Source organism: Propithecus coquereli, unplaced genomic scaffold (genome assembly GCF_000956105.1).
Source record: "Propithecus coquereli isolate 6110/MARCELLA unplaced genomic scaffold, Pcoq_1.0 Scaffold9, whole genome shotgun sequence".
Classification (NCBI taxonomy): Eukaryota; Metazoa; Chordata; class Mammalia; order Primates; family Indriidae; genus Propithecus; species Propithecus coquereli.
In genome coordinates, this window is record NW_012155284.1 from 3,503,589 (window position 1) to 3,525,193 (window position 21,605).

A 21,605-nucleotide genomic window follows, 5' to 3' on the forward strand; every position below is an offset into this window, starting at 1 on the left:
AGGCTGGTTTTGAACTCCTGAGCTCAAACAATCCGCCCGCCTCAGCCTCCCAGAGTGCTAGGATTATAGGCGTGAGCCACCGCGCCCAGCCTGTGTCTACCTGTTTTATCATCTGTGTCATTTCTGGGTCTGTTTCTGTTTATTGAATTTTTTGCTCATTATGGTTGTGTTTTATCCATTGAATGTTGGATATTTAGAATTTTACCTTACTGGGTGCTGAATATTCTTGTATTCTTTCAAATATTCTTAAGACGCAGTTAAGTTACTTGGAAATAGTGGGATCTTATCGACTTGCTTTTAAGCTCTTTTGTGCAGGACCAGAGCAGCCTTTTATTCTACAACTAATTTTAGCTCACTACTGAGGAAATACCTTTATGGATACTTTACCCAGTGTCCCTTGTACTCTTCCGCTGGCTGCATGGAATATGAACTATTCCTTGCTTTATGTCAGTCCCAGGGATTGTTTTGCCTGCTCTTTCTGGTGGTTCTTCTCTTGCTTCAGATCGTTTCCTCACATGTATGTATTGATCACTGTTTTTGCTCTGCAACTTTCCCCTGTTCAACTCCCTCCTCTTAAATACTCTGTCTGGCAAATTTTAGCTACCTTGTCTCTCCAAATTTTCAACCCTGTGCTAAACTCAGGGCTTTCTTAGGGTTCCCTTCCCTGTGCTGATGTCTGCAAACCCTCTCTAGTCAGCAAGTGGGAGTATTTGTAGAGCAAGGTTGCTTCCCCTGTCTTGGGGATAACAGTGCTGTGCTTTCTGTTATCCAGTATCTGAAAACTTGTTTCATATATTTTCTCCAGTTTTTTAGTTATTTAAGGTGGGAGGCTAGATCTGCTGTTCCATCAAGGTCTGGGTGTAGACCCTTAACTAAGTTCACAGATAACAATAAAGTTGTAATTGTGACAAGTGTCATAAAGGAGAGAGACAACTGGTGCTATGAGAGTGTTTACTTGCAGAATCTCAAATTGCTGCCCAATAATCATTCCATGACTAAATGATGAAAGAAAAGCAATTAAGAAGATGGAGGCCAGGCATGAGTGGCTCCTGTCTGTAATCCCAGTGCTTTGGGAGGCTGAGGAGGATGGATTGCTTGAGGCCAGGAATTTGAGACCAGCCTGGGCAATATAGCGAGACCTCATCACTACAAAAAATAAAAAAATTAGCTGGATGTGATGGCACGAGCCTGAAGTGCCAGCTACTTGGGAGGCTGAGGCAGGAGGATTGCTTGAGTTTAGGAGTTGATGTTACGGTGAGCTATGGTTGGGCCACTGCACTCTAGCCTGAGCAACAGAGCAAGACCCTGTCTCTTAGGGGAAAAAAAGAAAGAAGATTGAAGAGTAAAACTTTTTTTTAGATAAATCTCTATTACAAATGATTATGTAGACTTACATTATTGCTTTGCGTGGGGAAAATAGAACATTGATGGTTGAGAAGTATATTTTTGTACTCTTGTTTCTTCATTCTTTCATGACACTTATCACAAATTGTAACTTTTGATTATTTAGTAGTCTTCCTCACCTCTCCACTAGATGGTTAATTTGACAAGGCTAGGAACTGTCTGCTTTGCTTACCATGTGTCTAACACAGTACCTGACAAAGAGTAGATAGTAAGTATGTGTTGAAGGAATGAATAAGACGATGATACCATGTTTCATATTTGAGAGTTGACTTATGAAAAGTTCATTTTCATTAGGCCAGTTAAAATTCCCAGTTTGTAGAAGACACCTAATCAAAGAAGTAGAATATTTTCTAATATTTATATGGAGATATAATAACTTGTAAAGCTATAGTACCTATCTCAGAGCGAGTGAGGAAATAGAATGTAATTTGTTAGCATGACAGTAACGAAGATTTATAACTTAAGAGATTTTGAATTGGTCACTGAGTTATACAGAAGCTAAAAAAAAACAAATCTTAGTTTTTATTACCAGACACGAGCCTCTTTGGGAATAGTATTTGATAAAAAGTCATGGACTTTGGAGTTAGTCTTGGATTTGAATCCCAGAAATATCAATACTAGCTATGACCTTTGGCCAATTATTTATATTTCTTCTCCTCCAGCAAGTCTTTTTGTTTTTTGAAAATCTAACTTATTTTATATCTTAGAGTTTCGATATGTAAATTAGAATATTTATATAAGGTGTTTACATGTACTAGGAATTAAACAAAGTGTTATTAATAGTTTCTCTGCCTTTTTTCCTACTCTTCAGGTGTTTCATTTTTATAATAGTGCTACTTATAAATGACCTGTTGGTTTGATGTTTAGTGAAATGAGGAGAAAAATAGACTTACCACTCAACTACTTTTGTTACTTTTTAACAATTACTATAACTCGTGCCATGACAATAATTTGCTATTCTTGAGCTTTAATTTTCATCAAATTACACTGCAATTGAAGATATCCAGTTGACAAAGATATTGCCTAAAATTGCTTTAATAAATATAAATTTGCTTTTATTAAGATTTTATGCTATTATTCAGTAACCACTATTAAAGAAACATTCTTAATAAAAAATATTCATAAACATAAAAAGAAACACTTGAGATATATCATTAGAAACTTATTTTTAATAGAATTTAGAATACTATAAATGGTAGAGAATTAATAGATTTTAACTAGATGAAGGTTTGTATCATCTATTATTGTATTAGTTTCCTATGTCTGCTATAATAAATTACCACAAACTTGGTGGCTTAAAACAACACACATTTATTCTCTTGTAGTACTAAAGGTCAGAAGTCCAAAAGCAGTTTCACTGGGCTGAATTAAAGGTGTCTGCAGACTCACACTCCCTCAGGAGGCTCTAGGGGAGAATGGTTTCCTTGCCTTTTCCAGCTTCTAGAACTGCATTCCTGGTTCACGGCCTTTCCCTCCATCTTCAAAGCCAGTGGCATAGCATCTTGAAATCTTTGTCCTCCTCTCTTCATCATGTCACCTTCTATAGTTAATTCTCTCTCTGCATCACTCTTATGAGGACAGTTGTGATTACATTTAGGGTCCACCTGGATGATCCAGGATAATCTCTCCATCTCGAGATCCTTAAATTAATCATATCTACAAAATCCCTTTTGCCAAATTAGGTAACATTCACAGGTTCTATATATTAAGATCTAGATTTCTTTGGGGGCCATTAGTCAGCCTTCTACAATCATTTAAAGGGGATATCAACAAATCTTATTTTTCAAATGTTAGAATGTTTTTTACTACAGTCCTGCATTAAAAAGTCTGTCCGTTTACTGAAATCTCTGTTGATATTCCCTTTTTTATCAACTATTTACGATTTCACCTAGTGAAGTATGTTTTTCCTTCTGTAGCCACATCATAAATATTTAGTTGTGATGCTTCATGAGAAAAATGTTAAAAGTTCATGTTAAAAGTACATGTTAAAAATTGCATCATTTTTGAATAAGTACTTTCTAAAATAGTCTCTACAACCTATTTTATAAAACATTTTTATGGAATCTAGCCTTTCTTACTGTGTGTCTGTGTGTGTATGTTTGTAATAATCCTGTAATGGTTCAGAAAGGTTTTACAGGAAATATATTCAACTTCTCCACAAGTGCAACTAGTAGAGAATTATATTTTAAAAACTGAAGCAAGATGTTTTCTTGGAAAAACTCTTCTATCAGAGACCAAGGAGTATAGACTAGCTATGACATTTTGTCTTAACAGTTGCATTTTGAGATGTTGAAATAGTGATATAGTTGATTTTTGACAGATTGGAATTCTTACCAGAGCGTGAGTTTAACATGAACCAGGTTGTTTGACAAATACAGTTTCAAGTGAAGCTTTTTCAGGATGCCAATAGCTGGCTTTGCCACCTGCTGCAATTTGCTGATCATTTCTTGGTCTGTTTAGCTTTTTATTGTGAGGGTTGCTCTATAGATCTCTAGATCGCTAAAGTTTTTTTAGTACTTGATATTTTCTATGTAAATTCTAAAGATTTTTTTTGAACCATCCAGCAAAATTTTCATTGACCCACTACTTAGCAAATTTTAGTGTGTAATAGGCCCCTTTATCCTTCTATAAGCTGAACACCAAGCATAAAAGTATTATTAGTTATCAAGAGTTTCTGAAATGAGAGTACAGTAAGTGTCTCAATGAATGTGAGATTTGTTGGAGTTCTACAGCAAAGGCATATTAAATTCACTGCAGAACAATAATAGAAAGAACCCTGAATTTGAAACCAGAAGATGTGGTTTCTAATCCTGACTCTTCAAATGTCTTTTTGTAAGTGTAAAAATGATCTTGTTAAAATTGCCATGTCTACTTCACAAGATTATGAATACAGTTGCTAGTTCATGCAAAAAAACAGAAAATAATAGCTTGTTGTACCAATGCAGATGTTTTTAGCGTTTTGTTACCCAATTCGTGGCATACCTAAACATATGCCTTCATCACCTTGCTATCTACTAGCTGACATTTCACCAAGGAAGGAGCAAATAAAACCGTGGTAAAGACTGATAAAACAATCTGGTGAAGGAAGCATACCTACAACTCCTGGCTAAACTTGGGTTTAGAATTTACTGTATTTTGTTGACTCTTTTTGTCTTTCATCATAATTAAAAGATGGTTATTACTAAGAATCCATGTCATTCTCTTCTCTCAAATTGCATGTATTGGCTCTCAGAAACTGTTAAGACATTTCAGAAATTTCCCTAAACCCTTGTCCAAGCATCTGAAAATTTTAAAATGACAATTGATGTATTGATTACTCTTTAAATGCTGGATAATCTGAGAACCTTCCTGTTCAACTTGATTTGAACAGATTGCTTTATAGCAGAATGTTGCTGCCTTTGAAGTTTGTGGTCTAAAAAAAAAAATCTATATCCAGTGGCCTGATACCCAGCCAACAAAAACAATAGCAGAGGAAGATAGAATTTCTGAAAGAGAAAAGCTCAGCCCGTACTGGCCAAATTATTTAATAACGTGGAAAAAGAAAACCTCTTCCTCTGCTGGCAAGTAAATGGTAAATCTGAACAACTCTTAAAATTTAAAAAGTATAATAATAAAAGGTGTTTTATCCAGTAAAAGTAAATTGTCCAATAAATAGTCTCTGAACTGTACCTAATTCTGGACTGTACCAAGTCAGCTTGGGAAGGAGTCCTAGGAATACAGTATATTACAGGTGGGGCTAGACTGCTGTGATATTATGATGTATATATGTTTTTGTCCATGGTTCCTGGCTTATAACTCCCATAGCCTTTGTTGTAGTCTTTTGTTATAGTGTTAGGGTGCTTTAGGCCTCAGAAGCAGGTCTCAGGAAACAGAATTTCACTGACTTTTTTTTTGTCTTCCTTTTACTTACCCGAGGCAGGACTCTAATCTGATTGTGGGTCATAAGACCCTCATTTCAGAGAGGGTCCCGCCTCATGCCCTAGAGAAAGGAATGTTGCACATTGGGGCCAGAAAAATCTGAACAGACAGGCCTTGTGGGGTTTTTTCAATCAATTTATTGGTATTAAATCATACCCTTTTTGTCCAGTCACATTTTGACATGGTTATTCATGCTTTAATTGTGTTTATACAATGAAGTTTCCATAACAGGCCCAAGAGGCCAGGGTTTGGAGAGCTTCTAGATAGCTAAACATGTGGCTGTTCCTGGAGGGTGGTATCGCCCGGAGAGGGCATGGAAGCATCTTGCCCCTTCTCCCATACCTCGCTCTACACATTTCTTCATCTGTACCCTTTGTAATATCCTTTATTATAAACCAGTGTTCCTGAGTTCTGTGAGCCACTCCAGCAAATTAATCAAACCCAAAGAGGGGTTTGTGGAACTCCCAATCTGAAGTCAGTCAGCCAGAAGTTCCAGAGGCTCAGGCTTGTTACTGGTTTCTAAAGAAGTAGGGGACAGTTTTGGGAACTGAGCTTTCAATTTGTGGGATCTGAGACTATGGTATTGAACTTAAAGTAGATGGTATTGAAATTAAATGAGAGGACACCCAGCTGGTATCCATTGCAAAATTGATTGCTTGTTTGTTGCTGGGCAGAAATCCCCCACATTTAAGTCACAGAAGTCTTCTGTCTGTGTGACTGTTGTAATGGTGTGAGGGAAGAAAACCAGTTTCATGTTTTTTCCACTCAGAACTGCCTTCTTAGAACACTTCCATTTTCATCATTTCAGTTGGAAAAGGTAGGGAAAGAAGGAGAGAAAGCAGTGCCATCAGTGCCAGGTGGTAGATTCCAGAGCAGTGGTGGTGATTGGATTCCTGTTTATGTAGTATTTGGGAACCTGATATTTGACGGTCTTGTGCTATTACTATTGTCAGCTATAACATTTCGATAATGGTGCCGTCAGGACTGTGAAGAGCATGGCGTTAGCGTCCAGACTAAGTGGAAAGCTATTGGTTTATCTTTATAAAATTGCCTCTCTAATGGAATTTTATTGGAAGTGGGATAGTACAGCACTATAGCTATAGTAATTGTGCATGTTAAGTACTTTTAAGGATATTTAAGTCTTTTCATGAGATATGTCTATGTGCACTGGTACCACTTACCTTTTACCTGTATTTTGAAGACAATTTGTACTATAATACTTTGTTGGAATGATAGTGTGGTTTGGAAGAATCCAAAAGCTTATTTTTAGTCATGCCAGTTATCATAGTTCTTGAGCCTGCCTTCTGCAAGGGAAAACTCTAATCTGTATTTTGACAGAATGATTCCACTTCTGTAAGAAAATACAAAATAATAATAATAGTGACAGTCTGTTGAGGTGAATACATTGGTCTTTGAGACTAGAAGTTGGTTATTAATTACAAAGTATCTTGTATTTGTTTCAGACATTGGCTAGAATTTCATCACATGGTATTCTGAAAAGGATGACATGATAGGAAGAATATGCATATTTTGATAAAATATGAGAGCTTTACAGGTATAAAAATACTTTCTGCTTTTTCCCTGCTGTTTTTCCTATCTTGATTTGGTTTCTTTCAGGCAAAAACATATACGAATTTAATTCTTTTTTTTTTTTTTTTTGAGACAGAGTCTCACTCTTTTGCCTGGGCTAGAGTGAGTGCCGTGGCGTCAGCCTAGCTCATAGCAACCTCACACTCCTGGGCTCAAGCAATCCTTCTGCCTCAGCCTCCCGAGTAGCTGGGACCACAGGCATGCGCCACCATGCCCGGCTAATTTTTTCTATATATTTTTAGTTGTCCAATTAATTTCTTTCTATTTTTAGTAGAGATGGGGTCTCGCTCTTGCTCAGGCTGGTTTCGAACTCGTGAACTCAAACAATCCACCCGCCTCGGCCTCCCAGAGAGCTAGGATTACAGGCGTGAGCCACCGCGCCTGGCCCACTAGGAGTTTCTTTTATCAATCTGTTAAAAGTTTCTGGGGAAAACTTTAACTCTTAATTCTAGAAAGTATTCTTCTAGGGAGTTGAGATGATCAGATATTTACCTTCTGACTATATTACTAATGAAGGAGGAAAGAAGTTAGAAACTTTAGAAGAGTTAACAGGCTCCTTAAAGAAATATTTTTGATATTTCTGCTGAAGTACCTTAATAGTAGAAAAGAGTAAATACATTTAGGATTTTTAGTAGAAAAGAGTAAATGCATCCCCAATACATACTGGGGATAGCATGGTATCAATTTTTTTGTAAGTGTTATTGTTTAGCATATAAATTCATGTAAACTTTGCATTCTTCACCACAGTCTAGCCATACTTATTCTTTGATATAGAGTTTTTTATTACCATGATGTAAAATTATTTCAGGATGACATGTCATGTTTCTGCGGTTGTTTGTAATACCCTTGTTACTATACCACTCTTCTCTTAAGAAAGAAGACTAACTTGTTTTTCTCAGATGTTTGAAAAGTGCATTTTATTGAAACTCTAGAGCTCTCTTTCACGTGATGAGAAGCTGTTTTTGACTAAGAAAGATTTAAGAGTAGGTATTATCACTTTGTCCAGACTCTAGGGTATGGCTTTTATAGAAGAACTGAAAAGAACTGGTTCTTCAATGTTTGGATGAGTCAAAACTCAGTTGGAGTTCTGATATTATTCATTTAAATGTTGTAGAATGTGTGCCAAACACAAAGACTTCGGTAGAGTTGATATTCTTCGTATTTATTAATTGATTCAGTTAATATTTATCTGTACTTGTTTAATTAAACCATCATCATCTTCTATGCTGTGTTAGCTGAAGAACCAGTTAGGGAACTTTTTCCAGCCTTAGCTGATTGTCTTTCTTAAAATTGATATTTTATGGATCATTTAGGGCTGTGGTCCCCAACTACCACCTCCCCTCCATTCGTGGAAAAATTGTCTTCCATGAAACTGGTTCCTGGTGCCAAAAAAGGTTGGGGACTGCTGCTTCAGGGCGAGCTTCCTGGTTTGCAATTAAAGCCACATAGTTTACTTGTTATGTAGGATAACTAGGTATTATTACACACCATAAAGAGAATTCTGAGCAGACATAGGTGATGGAAAAACTTTCATCAGTGGGTATTTGTGGGCGATTTCTTTTGTAGGAAGCATTCTATGGGGAAGAATGAGCAAAGACCTGGGGCAGACAAAGGAAGGTACTGGCTAGATCTGAGGGAAGAGCACACTTCAGGCAAGGCCTTGAGGTGGGAGCAGGAGAGTGCCAGTGTTTGAGAAAGATCAGGAGGGTCAGTGTGGCTGGAACCGAAGAGGGCAAGGGACAAATGAGGGTGGAGAGGCAGCAGGGGGCCCACATTCTATAGTGGTTCTCCCTTGTGGTTCCACATGAGAATCACCTTGGAGCTTTTAAAAACCACTGATGCTGGGCTGCCCACGGAGACCACTGATTCTGAAGGTGGAAGGTGGTTTTTAACGTGCAGCCAGGGTTGAAAAATATGGGTAGAAAGCTTTTAGGCCATTTTAACGACTTTGGTTTGTACTGTGAGTGAGATGGGAAACCATTGGAGGGTTTTGTGGAATAATCCATCTGACTTTAGTTTTTATTATTTTAAAACTATTATGAAATTTTCTACACATACCAAAAAGAACCCATCATCCTACCCACTTCAGTAGCCATCTGTATTTCATCAAACTTGCTTTATCCTGCTCCCCACCCCCCCTCCTTTTTTTTTTTCTGGAGAATATTTTAATGCTAGCCTAAGTTTTAGGAGGATCATTCTGGTTTCTGTGCTGAGGGGAGGAGAGGCAGGGCAAGGGTTGAAGTAAGTATACCCTCCATGTATTTTTTCTTTGCATATAGATGTGTTTTTATATTGTATCCACTAATTTATAAACTATTTTGATTTACTATATTGAACATTTGTGTCACTAAATATTCTACAGCTCTGTTTTTTCATGAGTATATAGTATTCCATTAACTGGGTGTGCCATAATTTCATTTACCTTATTGGACATTTCAACTTACAGTCTTTTGTTATTATAAACAATGCGGTGATACATCCCTATAGATAAACGTCTGCATATATCCGTGATTATTTCCTTAAGGTACATTACTAGAGTAGAATTGCTTTGTCAAAAGATAAGCACAGAAGTTTAAAAGCTTTTGATATGTATTACCAAAGTGTTTTCCACAAAGACTTTACTAATTTATACTTCTAACAGTTGCTTCAGAAACTGTTAGGTTTCCTTAGGCTCTCACTGACATTGAATTTTGTCATTAAAAAAAAAGTTTTCTATTTTGACAGGTGGAAAAATTTAGAAAAATAAGCAACTCTACCCCTCTCTCCTTTAGTGAGTGTTGACCTCAATTAATTAAGTTTATACATGTGGCTGGAATTGGATGTATGAGATGTTCCCATGCCTATGGTTTGAGTGCTGAATTTTAGATTCTGGCCTTTTCACTATCTGGAGCAAAAATAAGGTTTTAAATAGCTCAGAAATGAATGTAGAAATTCACTGAGCTCGAATCACCCAGAAATACATCAAGAGCTGCTCAGCTTCACTAGTAATCAGGGATATGCAAGTTAAAACAACAGTGAAATACCATTTCATGCCCATCAGGTTGGCACAAATTGAAGATGTTACTTGAACATTACCAAGTGTTGGGAAGATGTAATACAAGATGAATAGGAGTATAAATTGATACAATTGCTCGGAAGAGTAATATGGATATTTGCAACGGTGTATAGTGTATGACCAGGAATTCTGTTTCTAGTATATTTCTTGCATGTGTGCATAAGAAAACATACAGGAACACTATAATAGTGCAAAAATGGGAACAACCTATGTCTATCAGTAAGAAAACAGCTACATGAAATATTGTGTCCAGCATTCTCCACTGGAGATACAATATGAACAATGTATGTAATTTTAAATTTACTTTCAAAGTTCAAAAAAGAAAGGTGAAATCAATATTAATATACTTTGGACACAGTGTATCCAAAGTACTATCTTTTTACCATGTGATTAACATAAAAATAATGTAGATATTTTACCTTTTTTTCATACTAAGTTTTTGAAATCCATTAGGTATTTTGCGCTTAGAGCACATCTCAATTTGGATGTTAAATTTTTATTGGAAATACTTATCTGAATTTAAATTTCATAAAATTTACTGTTAGAAAAAGTAGATTCACATGCCCGAGTTGTTCCGTAATACTTAAAAGTTTTTCAGTAATTGAATTGAGTGTTAGATAAGGCTTAAACCACTTTGCTTTCTCAGTTGCAGTAGCCAAATTTCAAATACTTAATAGTTAGGTAACTAGTGGCTACCATATTGATAGCACAGTTCTAATCACAGCATGTAATATTATTGGCAGTTGTGACCTACATATAAAATAACGTGGGATTATTCAAATTTTGCAGAAGAACTAGAGAAAGTGTGAGGTGTCATTGTGTGTTTTGAGCAATTTCAAATATTCAGAATCATACAAAGAATAATATCACCCATGTACCTACTTTTCAGTTTTGCAAATATTAACATTTTGCAAAAAAAAGTACCTTCAGATCTTTCTCTTAAACCCTACACTTATTTATTAGAGTATTTGTTTGTTAAAATGTTATATAGACTATCTACTCATTTAGTTTGTTGTAGCAGGTATAAAAGAAAAGTGTACCCAAGAGTATTATTGTTCATTGAAGGTTACTTTAGAACTTAAATGACCTTTAACATTTAATTCATTTGTAAAGTTTTTAAGAACTGGGTGTCTGTTGGGAAATCACTTATTTTAGGTTTTCAGTAACACACCATCTATGTTAACAAGAAATAAACTCTAGTTATTAACAAGAAGCTACTTTCCTTAGATTTCCCAGGTGTATACTGTCAGTTCTCAGAATTTAGCTTTATTTAATGGAAGTCATCTGGGAAGAGAGAATTTCTTTTCTTTTCTTTTCTTTTTTTTTTTTTTTTTGCCTCTTACAGGTCACTGATATGCAAAGAGAGAAATATTTAAAGTCTCATAAAATTGAAAATACGTTACTAATTTTAAATATTACTATAATTGTAAAAATATAATTTTAAATGTAATATATCAGACATACCTCCTGAAAACACCTGGTATTTCATCTGAAAGGGATAGGGCATTAAGTGGTTAGTAGGGGCAAAGACAATGTCACTGGGCAGTTATTTACTAAATAGTGAGCAAGGTTCTTTGAACATTGAAGATGTTGCTTAAATATGTACATTGAGTGGGTTTGCTTTTACTCTGAATTTCAGCATATTTCTTAATATTTTAAATACAACTAGTGATTAAAGTTGCCAAGAGTAAATAAGTACTAAAATCTCTTTTAATAACTAGTGCTATGGCCTATTGAAAAGACTGAAATTAATAAAAACTACTCTTAAAGTGAGAGATGATATATAAGGAATATAAACAGTGTTACTGTTTATGTGTATTTTTATAATTTAATAACCTTAATTTCCACATGGAAATTTCTGATTTAATTGATATTTTCTTGAAATATGCCAATTAAATAAAATACTTGATGTCATGAAAGTATTTCTGTTGCTCAACTGTAATGCAAACAATGATTTTTTTAAAAAAACTTTCATTTGAATGTGCAGTCATCTGATTAAAATCCCAAGGAATTCAGATCATACAGTTTTTTAAAATCCTTCCAAAAGATGTTGATGTCACATTTTAAGTCTGTATACTTCTATTATAGCAATGTCACTTTACAGTTTTGTATTTGCTACATTAAGTAACTTGCAAGTTTTTTTTTTTTTTTTTTTTTGAGACAGAGTCTCACTGTGTTGCCCGGTCTAGAGTGCCATGGCGTCATCCTAGCTCACAGCAACCTCAAACTCCTGGGCTCAAGCGATCCTTCTGCCTCAGCCTCCCGAGTAGCTGGGACTACAGGCATGCGCCACCATGCCCGGCTAATTTTTTCTATATATTTTTAGTTATCCAATTAATTTCTTTCTAATTTTAGTAGAGACGGGGTCTCGCTCTTGCTCAGGCTGGTCTCGAACTCCTGAGCTCAAACAATCCGCCCGCCTCGGCCTCCCAGAGAGCTAGGATTATAGGCATGAGCCACCGCCGTAACTTGCAAGTTTTAAAGAACATGCACCTGTTATGCTTTTGATTCATCACTAGATGGAGATCTTGCAGTGTAACTATGTGTTGGGTAGCCATTAGTAGAAAAATCTTTGCTTTCCTCAAAGTAGGCATATGGTTTTTTGTAAAGAACATTCTATGTATAAGCAATCAGCTGTTAAACACATAACATGGTAAAAGGAATATATGTTTGGTAGTATGCAGTTATAATCTTTGAGAATCAAAACAGGTATTTTAGTCAATAAAATTTTCTTAAGGAGGGGTGAGATTTAAACCAATTCCCTAATAATCCGGTAGAATTACAATTTATATTAACTTGTACAGGACAGTTCTTTTTAGGAAATTCCAGTGCTTGAGCTCCTGCTTGTCTGAAGGCATGCTACGCCACTTCACAGTGGCACTGAAACGAAATTCTTCAGGCATTATGTAGCAAGTTAAATGGTCATTAGTGTCTGTCTACTCCTTGACTTACCCTTGCCATTGTCCTTTTGGCCTTAACAAGTGTTGTTCAGCTTCTCTTGCCACTTCAAACTCCAGAAACCAAGCTTAAGGTAGAATTTTTTTGGTCTTATTTCCTGTTTGTTTACTTCTAATGAAGGAGAGTATTGTCACTAGGAATCAGATGTACCTTGAGCACTTCCACAGAAGTCCACAATTAGGCATATTTGGAATTCTTCACCTCTCCTACTTTCCCTTTGTTCCTCTTTATGAATAATAGAAACACTTTCATACCATGTGCTAAGTCAGTTGAGTTCTAAGCTCTTAAAAATTGCTATTCTGTGATTCTTCAAAAATGGCCCCTAAAGCATTCTTTTCTCAGTGTTGTTATGTAAGTGTAATTTCTCCACAATGCCATTTTAAAAGATATTTAAGTACCTGTGCAAGGTTAACAAAAATTAAATAGTACTTAAAAGATTATAAAGAGAAGTAAAAGTCCCTAATCCCATCTCTTCCTTCATCTAACCCCATCCCCAGAGGCAACTACTTTTAAAAATTCCAATTTTTATTTCCTTCTATAGTTGTCTCCATATCTTATACTGCTGTTTCTTGATTAAAAGCTTTGGATATTAAATCTTTATAGCAGAAAAGAATGAAATTTCCATATTTCCCTTTCCACTTTTTCCCCCCACCCATCTCAATGCAGATATTATTATAAATTTCTCTATTGGTAAGGATTACAATTTTAAATGGAGACCCAAATATCTAATTGTGTGTACTGTGGGGTAGTGTTATGAAGTGAATGAATAACCAGTGTATACCTTACCAGCCAGGAGTTCTGGACTACCACAGATCACAGTTTATTGGAGGGGGGGGGGCACGTTGTTACAGAGTTAATTAAAAGTAAACCTCTTTCCTCAACTATTACTTTGTAATTTTTAAAGTGACAACTTTTTCAAACAATTAGAAAACTTGTTTTATCACATACTAAGCCTGAAGGTAAGCTGATTCATGGGTTCAGTGACATAATCAAGGAACCAGATTCTCTGTTTTTCCATCTGCTATTATTAACAAAGAATGTTGGCTTTGTTCTCAGGCATGTTCCCCTCACAGTACTAAGATGGCTATGTAAACATATTCTTTAAGAGAACATTCCTTCTTATATGTGTATTGTCTCTTTGTGAGTGTACCTAGGAGCTTCCAGCAAACTTTCCTTGGCTATTTCATTAACCAGAATTACTTTAGAGGTCCATTTCAAACCTAACTTCTGGCAAGAATGGGATTGCCATGATTATCCTTAGTGAAGTTTACAGTTGTGTGAAGGAGGGTAGAATATCTCAGGTTTGCTGGGGAGCAGCAAGGAAGAATAGTTGGTAGATAGGCAACTCTGCAACAGTGTCAGACTTTCCATGGAAGTTATTACCAGCCTTGTTTCTAACACTTCTGCCAGGGTACTTTCTTTTGAAAAATTAAGTAGAAAGTTACAGAATTATTTGAAACCATAATCTTCTTTTATATCCGCTTTGCTACATTAGCTGTTTGTATATATCTGAAAAGGGCATTTGTAAGCTAGGTATTAAAGGTAGACTAGGAAATGTATAATATCTCTTCCTTCCCTTCAGTATGATTGTATTTATTGGATCCATACCTTTGCACTTTCTTGGAAAGAAGATTTATTGAGTAACCACATAATATTTGCAAAAGTATGGACTTATAATTTTTAAACAGCATTATCACTGACTTTTTTTTTTTCTTAAATCAAAGCTATCCAAATGACAAATGTTAATGTGCTTTTTTTCTAGATCTGGAACTTGTATATCTCCTGGCAAAGTCATCTTATTTTACTTCAGTTTTTCATGATCTTCATTTCTTATTATACAGATGCCTGAGAGTTACATGTATTAATTAATTCATTTTTTTTTTTTTTTTTTGAGACAGGGTCTCACTCTGTCACCTAGGCTCCATGGTGTCAGCATGATCCTAGCTCACTGTAACATTGGACTCCTGGGCTCAAGCTATCCTCCCTGCTTCAGTCTCCCAAGTAGCTGGGACAACAGGCGTGTGCCACCATGCTCAGCTAATTATTTTTATTGTAGAGATGGGGTCTTGCTCTGTTGCTCAGGCTGGTCTTCAACTCCAGGCCGCAAGCTTTCCTACCACCTTGGCTTCCCAGAGTGCTGGGATTACAGGCATTAGCCACTGTTCCCAGCCTAAATGTAATAATTCTTTATGTCAACTCTAATGAGTTCGAATCTGTCTTATTTTTAAAACAAAATTCTCATTTTATTACCTTTTTCCTCAGGATTATCTTACATTTAACATTTATCCAGTTTTCTACATCCATATTAAGTTTTAGAATCTATCACTATATATGGTACTTTTATAGAATTTTAGCTCAAGATGAAGAACTTTGGAATTGTTCTTATAACAGTTTCCTAGAATTACTTTATGAACCAACAGGAAAATACTCCAGTAAGCTTTTCTTATATCACTGAAAGAGTTTGAACTACTTACTGTTCTGGTTACTGATAGAAGAAATTAGAAGTCGATGATTCCCTAGGATTAAAATGTGGGTGTGTCTGTGTGTATAGTTTTGCTTCTCTAGGCTAGTTTAAAGCATTTCATGCCAAATCTATGTGCTTTTAAAATTGATTTTTAGATTAATGTTTAGCTGCTTAGAAGAGGCATTTTGAGTGTTCTTAATATCTATTTAAGAAATAATACTGTAACCATTACTAAATAAGGCCTCAAACTTGTGTTGTAATAAATATAATTAGTAATGTCAGTAAAGGTGGTAGAATATCCAGACCAACTTTCAGTGAGATATTTACCTCAGAATATGTCTTTTGATTTTCATATTGTGGTTATAAATCCTAGGAGATGTTACTGTATTACACGAAAAAGAATTCTGAGGTCAAACAATTTTGCCATGTGCTCGGTTATTCAGGGTTAGATGGGTTTCCTTACTGTAGGATTCCTCAGAACCTTTAATATGCTAATGTATGTTATAAATATTTTAGAATAGGATATAACACAGGGTTTGCAAAACTTATTTAAACATGGAACACTCATTTCTCATACTTGTCAACAGAACACATTTTGAGAAATGCTGGTATTTGATCCAGTTAGTATTTGTACGAATTCTTGTAAAGAAAGTAGTGTTTAACCTTTATTTATGAGTGCCACCTGGTTTATTTGAAAAGATCTTAACTTTAGCAATTGGACACTTGGAACAATCAGTTTCAAATGTATTACAGGTCTTTTTCAGAGGATAAGAGCTTTAAGATTTCAGGTGTAGCTTCTCTACTACTGCTTCTACAGCTTTTCTCTACATGAAATTTATTGACATGCTTAGTGTTGAAATATATCTTAATCAGACTGGTCGTAAGATCTCCTGGTAATTCCCCAACTTTTCATTCCAGCCTAGTTTTCTCTGCTGAGCTTCAAACTGGTGTTTTTAAGTTCCTGACCCAACAGTTCTACATGCAAACCCTGCAGGCATCAAAATTCTGTCAAAAACGGAGCTCATCCTCCCCTTCCATTCTCCTAATCTGAGACTTACTTTCTGTTTTTCATCCTAGCTAGTGGCACTGTCTTCTCTTCAGTCACCTAAACTAGAAACCCAGGAGATTCAGATTCCTCCTTCATCTGCTATGTCAGGATTTCTCAACCTCATCACTGTTGCCATTTTGAGCTGGTACTTCTTTGTTATGTGAGCATCTACAATGCTGTCCTGTGCATTATAGATGTTCAGCAACATCCCTGGCTACTACGTACTATTATTAACCTGAAGAGCCATGGTGCCAAGGACCCAGATTTGCCTTGGCTGTTTTTCTAATTTTGCTCTTTTCCATGTTCCCTTTCCTTTCTTTAAATTTTAAAAAATATTTTAAATTCTTTAAAATTTATCTAATTTTGAACATTGAATATTACTAGTTAAAATTCTCTTTAGGACCATGAGCTGCTTTAGCAAAGAAAGGTGTGTAGTAAAATGAAAGAGATGAACTTTATTTGGGCTGAAAAAACCAAAAGCCTGATAAATGCTGTTTCCAAAAGAATTTTTACTCAGAACTTGGAAATTTTTACATTATAATACTTCTATTATAATATATGTAGATCAGCTCATGCTTATTTTTGATACTGTGAAAAATTCTGTAATAATCATATTTTGAATATATATTTTTGATTAGTTTTGGTCTTTTAAATTCATGATTTAAAAAATCTCTATTGTATATCTTTAAGGCCCTACTTAAAAGATATTTGTGAGCTGGGCATGGTTGCTCACACCTGCAATCCTAGCTCTTCAGGAGGCCAAGGCAAGAAGATCGCTTGAGCCCAGGAGTTTGAGACCACCCTGGGCAATATAGCAAGACCCCATCTCTAAAAAAAAAAAAATTGGCCTGGCGAGGTGGCTCACGCCTGTAATCCTAGCACTCTGGGAGGCCGAGGAGTGAGGATCACTTGAGCTCAGGAGTTCAAGACCAGCCTGAGCAAAAGTGAGACCCTGTCTCTATAAGAAATAGAAAAATTAGCTGGGTGTGATGGTGTGTGCCTGTAGTCCCAGCTACTCGGGAGGCTGAGGCAAGAGAATCACTTGAGCTCAAGAGTTTAAGGTTGCTATGAGCTAGGCTGATGCCATGGCACTCTAGCCCGGGTGACAGAGCGAGACTGTGTTTCAAAAATAAGTAAATAAAATAATAAATAAATTAACCAGGCATGATGGCGCATTTCTGTAGTCCTAGCTGCTTGGGAGGCTGAGGCAGGAGGATTAGTTGAGCCCAGGAGTTTGAGGTTACAGTGAGCTATGATCATGCCACTGGACTCCACCCTGGGTGACAGAGTGAGACCCTGTCTTAAAAAAAACCAAAAAGATATTTGTTGTTTGAGCAACTTTGTTTTTTATGTACTTTTCAATGTAGTAGAAATTATATTGAATGTAAACTTTCCTAGTAAGTTATTTACCTATTATTAGAATAATGTAGTTTTAAATGAGTAGAGGTCAAGTATAAGATACTTATATTTTAACAAGGTGCAGCTGATTCTTCTTACTTGCTGTAGTTTTATTCTATAAAGGTGTCAGGAAGGCTGAATTAACAAATACTGTACTGAATCATTGCTCCTAGGGAAAATACAGTGTCATGTTCCTATGAGCCTCTGGTCGCATTTTCATCAACTAATCAGTACATAACCTTGTTTTATGTGTGTTTCTATTTAAAGACATTTATATGTATTGTTAATGCATTAACATTAAACTCATGGCCAACAGCACTATAACTCAGGCCTGAATGAAGCTTATCTAACACATATATTTCCTCCATAAAGCACGTCACAACCTTCTTGGACCTAGGAATACTTCAGTACTATGCTTAGGGGCCATTTTAAACAGTGAAAGCACCGAACAAAAAGCACAAAAATGTGAAAAACGTGGTGCTATGTAGACCAAAAAAAGAATATTTGTTTATATAGTATGAGGGCTGAAACAAGAAGGCAGAATGTTGCTTTGTTCAACTTCAGATAGAAATGTGCATGTCAGGTGACGTGTTTTTCCACTGCCCTGTGCATATCTGCAAAGGACTAAGGAAATGCTGTTAGTATTGATTTGCGGGTTATAAATAAAAGTGGGTGAATTCACGTATATAGAATCTGCAGATAATGGGGATTGGCTATAGTTATTTTAAAGAAGCTTATGATTGAACACTTAAAATATTCAAATTTGGAAGAAAGTTTCTCTTATTTTCAGGTATGTGGGAGTGGTTGGTTAAGCAGAGTCATCCTTAACAGTTTTCATGTTCTTTTGTCCAGTGGAATAAAACTGGCTGCTTTCAGCCACTCACTTTTTTTCTGCCCTGCAGGGAACAACCTATCTTCAGCACCCGAGCTCATGTCTTCCAGATTGACCCAAACACAAAGAAGAACTGGGTACCCACCAGCAAGCATGCAGTTACTGTGTCTTATTTCTATGACAGCACAAGAAATGTGTATAGGATAATCAGTTTAGATGGCTCAAAGGTAAGATAATTTTTATTACTTTGAATAATCTTGCTGTTTTGCTTTTTATAATACAGCATTTTAGTTTTATTTAGAGGATTTTATCTTCATTAAGATACTTTTGAGTTTTTAAAACTTTTAAGAAACAAAAACTGATTATTCTTAGGGAGCAACATTTTTTGTGCATTAAATTACTTGGATTAACCACCTTATTGTATTGAGTGATGTGCCAAAACACTTTACATGGGGTTGGAGGAAAAAGAAACCAAAATACTATGTAAATTTGAGGTCATTCAGTTTATTTAACAAATATTCATTGTGTATCTATTATGTGTCAGGTACTATGCTAGGTATTAGGAATATAGTGGTAGACCAAATTGACATGGTCTAGAATTCCAGAAACTAGAATTCTTTTCAAATATACTTCTGTAGACTAGTTGGCAGTTCAAAATCCCTAAATCTTATGAAGTCTGTCAATGTCAATACTAAAGCTGACATCCTTTATCTGAAGAGAAGTGTAAGGACAGAATCTAAGGTTTTATTTTTAGGAGAGGCGGATAGTGTAACAGTTAGGAGTAAAGATTGCATGAGTTCAGAGGTCAACTCCACCATCTACTGAGTGTTTTGACTTTGGGCAAATTACTTCTCTGAGTCACATTGTTCTCACTTCACTACTAGTAGTTGTAAAGATTAAATGAATTAATATCTGCAAAGCACTTAGATCAGTGCCTAGTGGATAGTATACCCTTCAGAAGGTGGGGTGGGAGGAATCCATTTTGTCATCAGTGAATTTTGTATAACTCACTTAGAGAAAGAAATTCCAAACATCAGATTCTAGATATAAAGTGTGTAGAAAGATGAGGTCTCCATTTTTCTTCAGGCTTTCTTGAAGACATGAGGCCTTTTCACTCCCAGGAATTTTAGCAATTCAGTGTTGGGGTTAAGAGCACAGACTCTAGAACCAGACTGTTTCGAATTTTTGTTCCACAACTCGCTAGCCATCTGACCTTGAGCAAGGTATTTAAGTTCTGCATACCTCAGTTTTCTCATATGTGAAAAGGAACTAGTAAAAATACCTATATCATTACTGAACCTTAGGATTATTGTGAAAAGTGAATAAATTCAGGCAGAAGCAAAAAGTATTTGTAGTAATCACTAATGCAAATACCTGCTATTATTGTTATTAATATTAGGCTGTTATATTAATATATATGTGTATATGTTACCTAGTAGTTTTTTGGGCCTGAAAGATAATTTAATGCTAATATTTCGGTCTTTTAGCATTTTTTTTCTGTGTGCTCATTTCGTATCTCCTTAACTAGATTATAGGACCCTGGGGGCCATTTGCACTTTGTATCTTGTACACAAGTGACTAACATGTATTTACTTGAATAATTGATCCTCTTTTTGTTTTTACTTGGAGAATTTAAAGGACTTGAGAAATAGTTATAGTTAATTTCTTTGAAGCTTTTTTTGTGAGGAATAATTTTGTCATATTTTGTAATGGGTTAAGTGAAATTTAACAGATACTAAATTTTATACTCTCAGACCCTAGAGTGTTAATTTATTTCTTTTCCCTGGCTTAAACCTTCAAATCTCAGTAATCTGTTTGTCGCTTGGCCCAAACCACACATAAAATGTAGTTTTACTGGAAGCGAGGGTTAAATGGTATATTCAAGTATACAAAAGTGAAATGGTATATTCAAATATATAAAAGTAAAGGTTAACTGAAGTAGTCCCATGTTCAAGAAAAGAAATTTTATGGAAGTGATTAAATAGATTTCAATTGCTAACTTAACCTTCACCAGATTAAAATACTTTGAGTTATTTTTAAGGACAGAATTTTGGTCATTAAATAAACTCATTCAACCCTGGAAAGAAGCCCAGGCCAAAAAAAAAAAAAAAATCCTCATGTTTTGTTCTCTCTGAAGCAATATGAACTGTTTTTCTTGCTTTTCCATTTCTGAGTATACTTTGCTGATCGTAATTATTAGGAGCTTAAATAAGTCTTATGAAAAGTTTTGTATTGTTTCTTTCAACAAAATCTGTTTTTTGCAGCAGAGATTGTTTTCTTTCACATTTTCCATTTTCTAATTACTTTCTAATTAACTACTACAGTTACTACAGAGTAGTTGTTGTTTGGTAAGCAGTAGTGGTTTATTTGACTCAGCTAAACAAATGTTTTTCTCCTTTCCCCCCTACCTCTGTTTCTGCTCTTCATGATTGAATTGGAAAGCCCTTAGGTACCCCTAACTAGAAAGTGTTCATTTGTTCTCACTTAGTGCCTGTATTGTGCATGTAAAGTTTGCTGTAAGGTTTCTGATCATGCTACAGAGACATCAGCAAGGCTGAGGGCCAGGGTCGGGTCACTACGTACGTGATCTGTATGTACATGGTCTGTAATGACACAGCATTTCTACGTCTTTTCCTTAAAAGGACAAGAACTCTGGGGTTGAGAGACATGTTTATATAAAGAACTAAAATTTTTATTTTAAATGGATTCATAGTAAGATTCTATTCAAAGAATCTGAAATAAGGTTTTTTTTTTTCTTCACCCTATTAAAGAACAAGTAATACAGAGGTTCAGAATGGAGATTAAAATGGACCTCTTAAATTTAAAAGCAGAAAGAAATTAATTTGAAATAGTTAAAATGGGGGGGTATCAGTGACCTACAGCACATTGGTCAGTTTTCTTAGATGCCTATAAGACCTATTGCTACCCCTTTTTTTTT

General features: G+C 35.6%; 1 protein-coding gene across 1 annotated transcript in view; it reads left to right on the plus strand.

The window, feature by feature from the left end:
- Positions 1-21,605, plus strand: part of HOMER1 (homer scaffolding protein 1) — a 108,799-nt gene that overhangs the window by 27,934 nt on the left and 59,260 nt on the right. Inside the window, exon 2 of the mRNA XM_012664626.1 lies at positions 18,738-18,894. Within this exon, the coding sequence (XP_012520080.1) occupies positions 18,738-18,894 (157 nt within the window). The remainder of the gene's footprint in view (positions 1-18,737; positions 18,895-21,605) is intronic.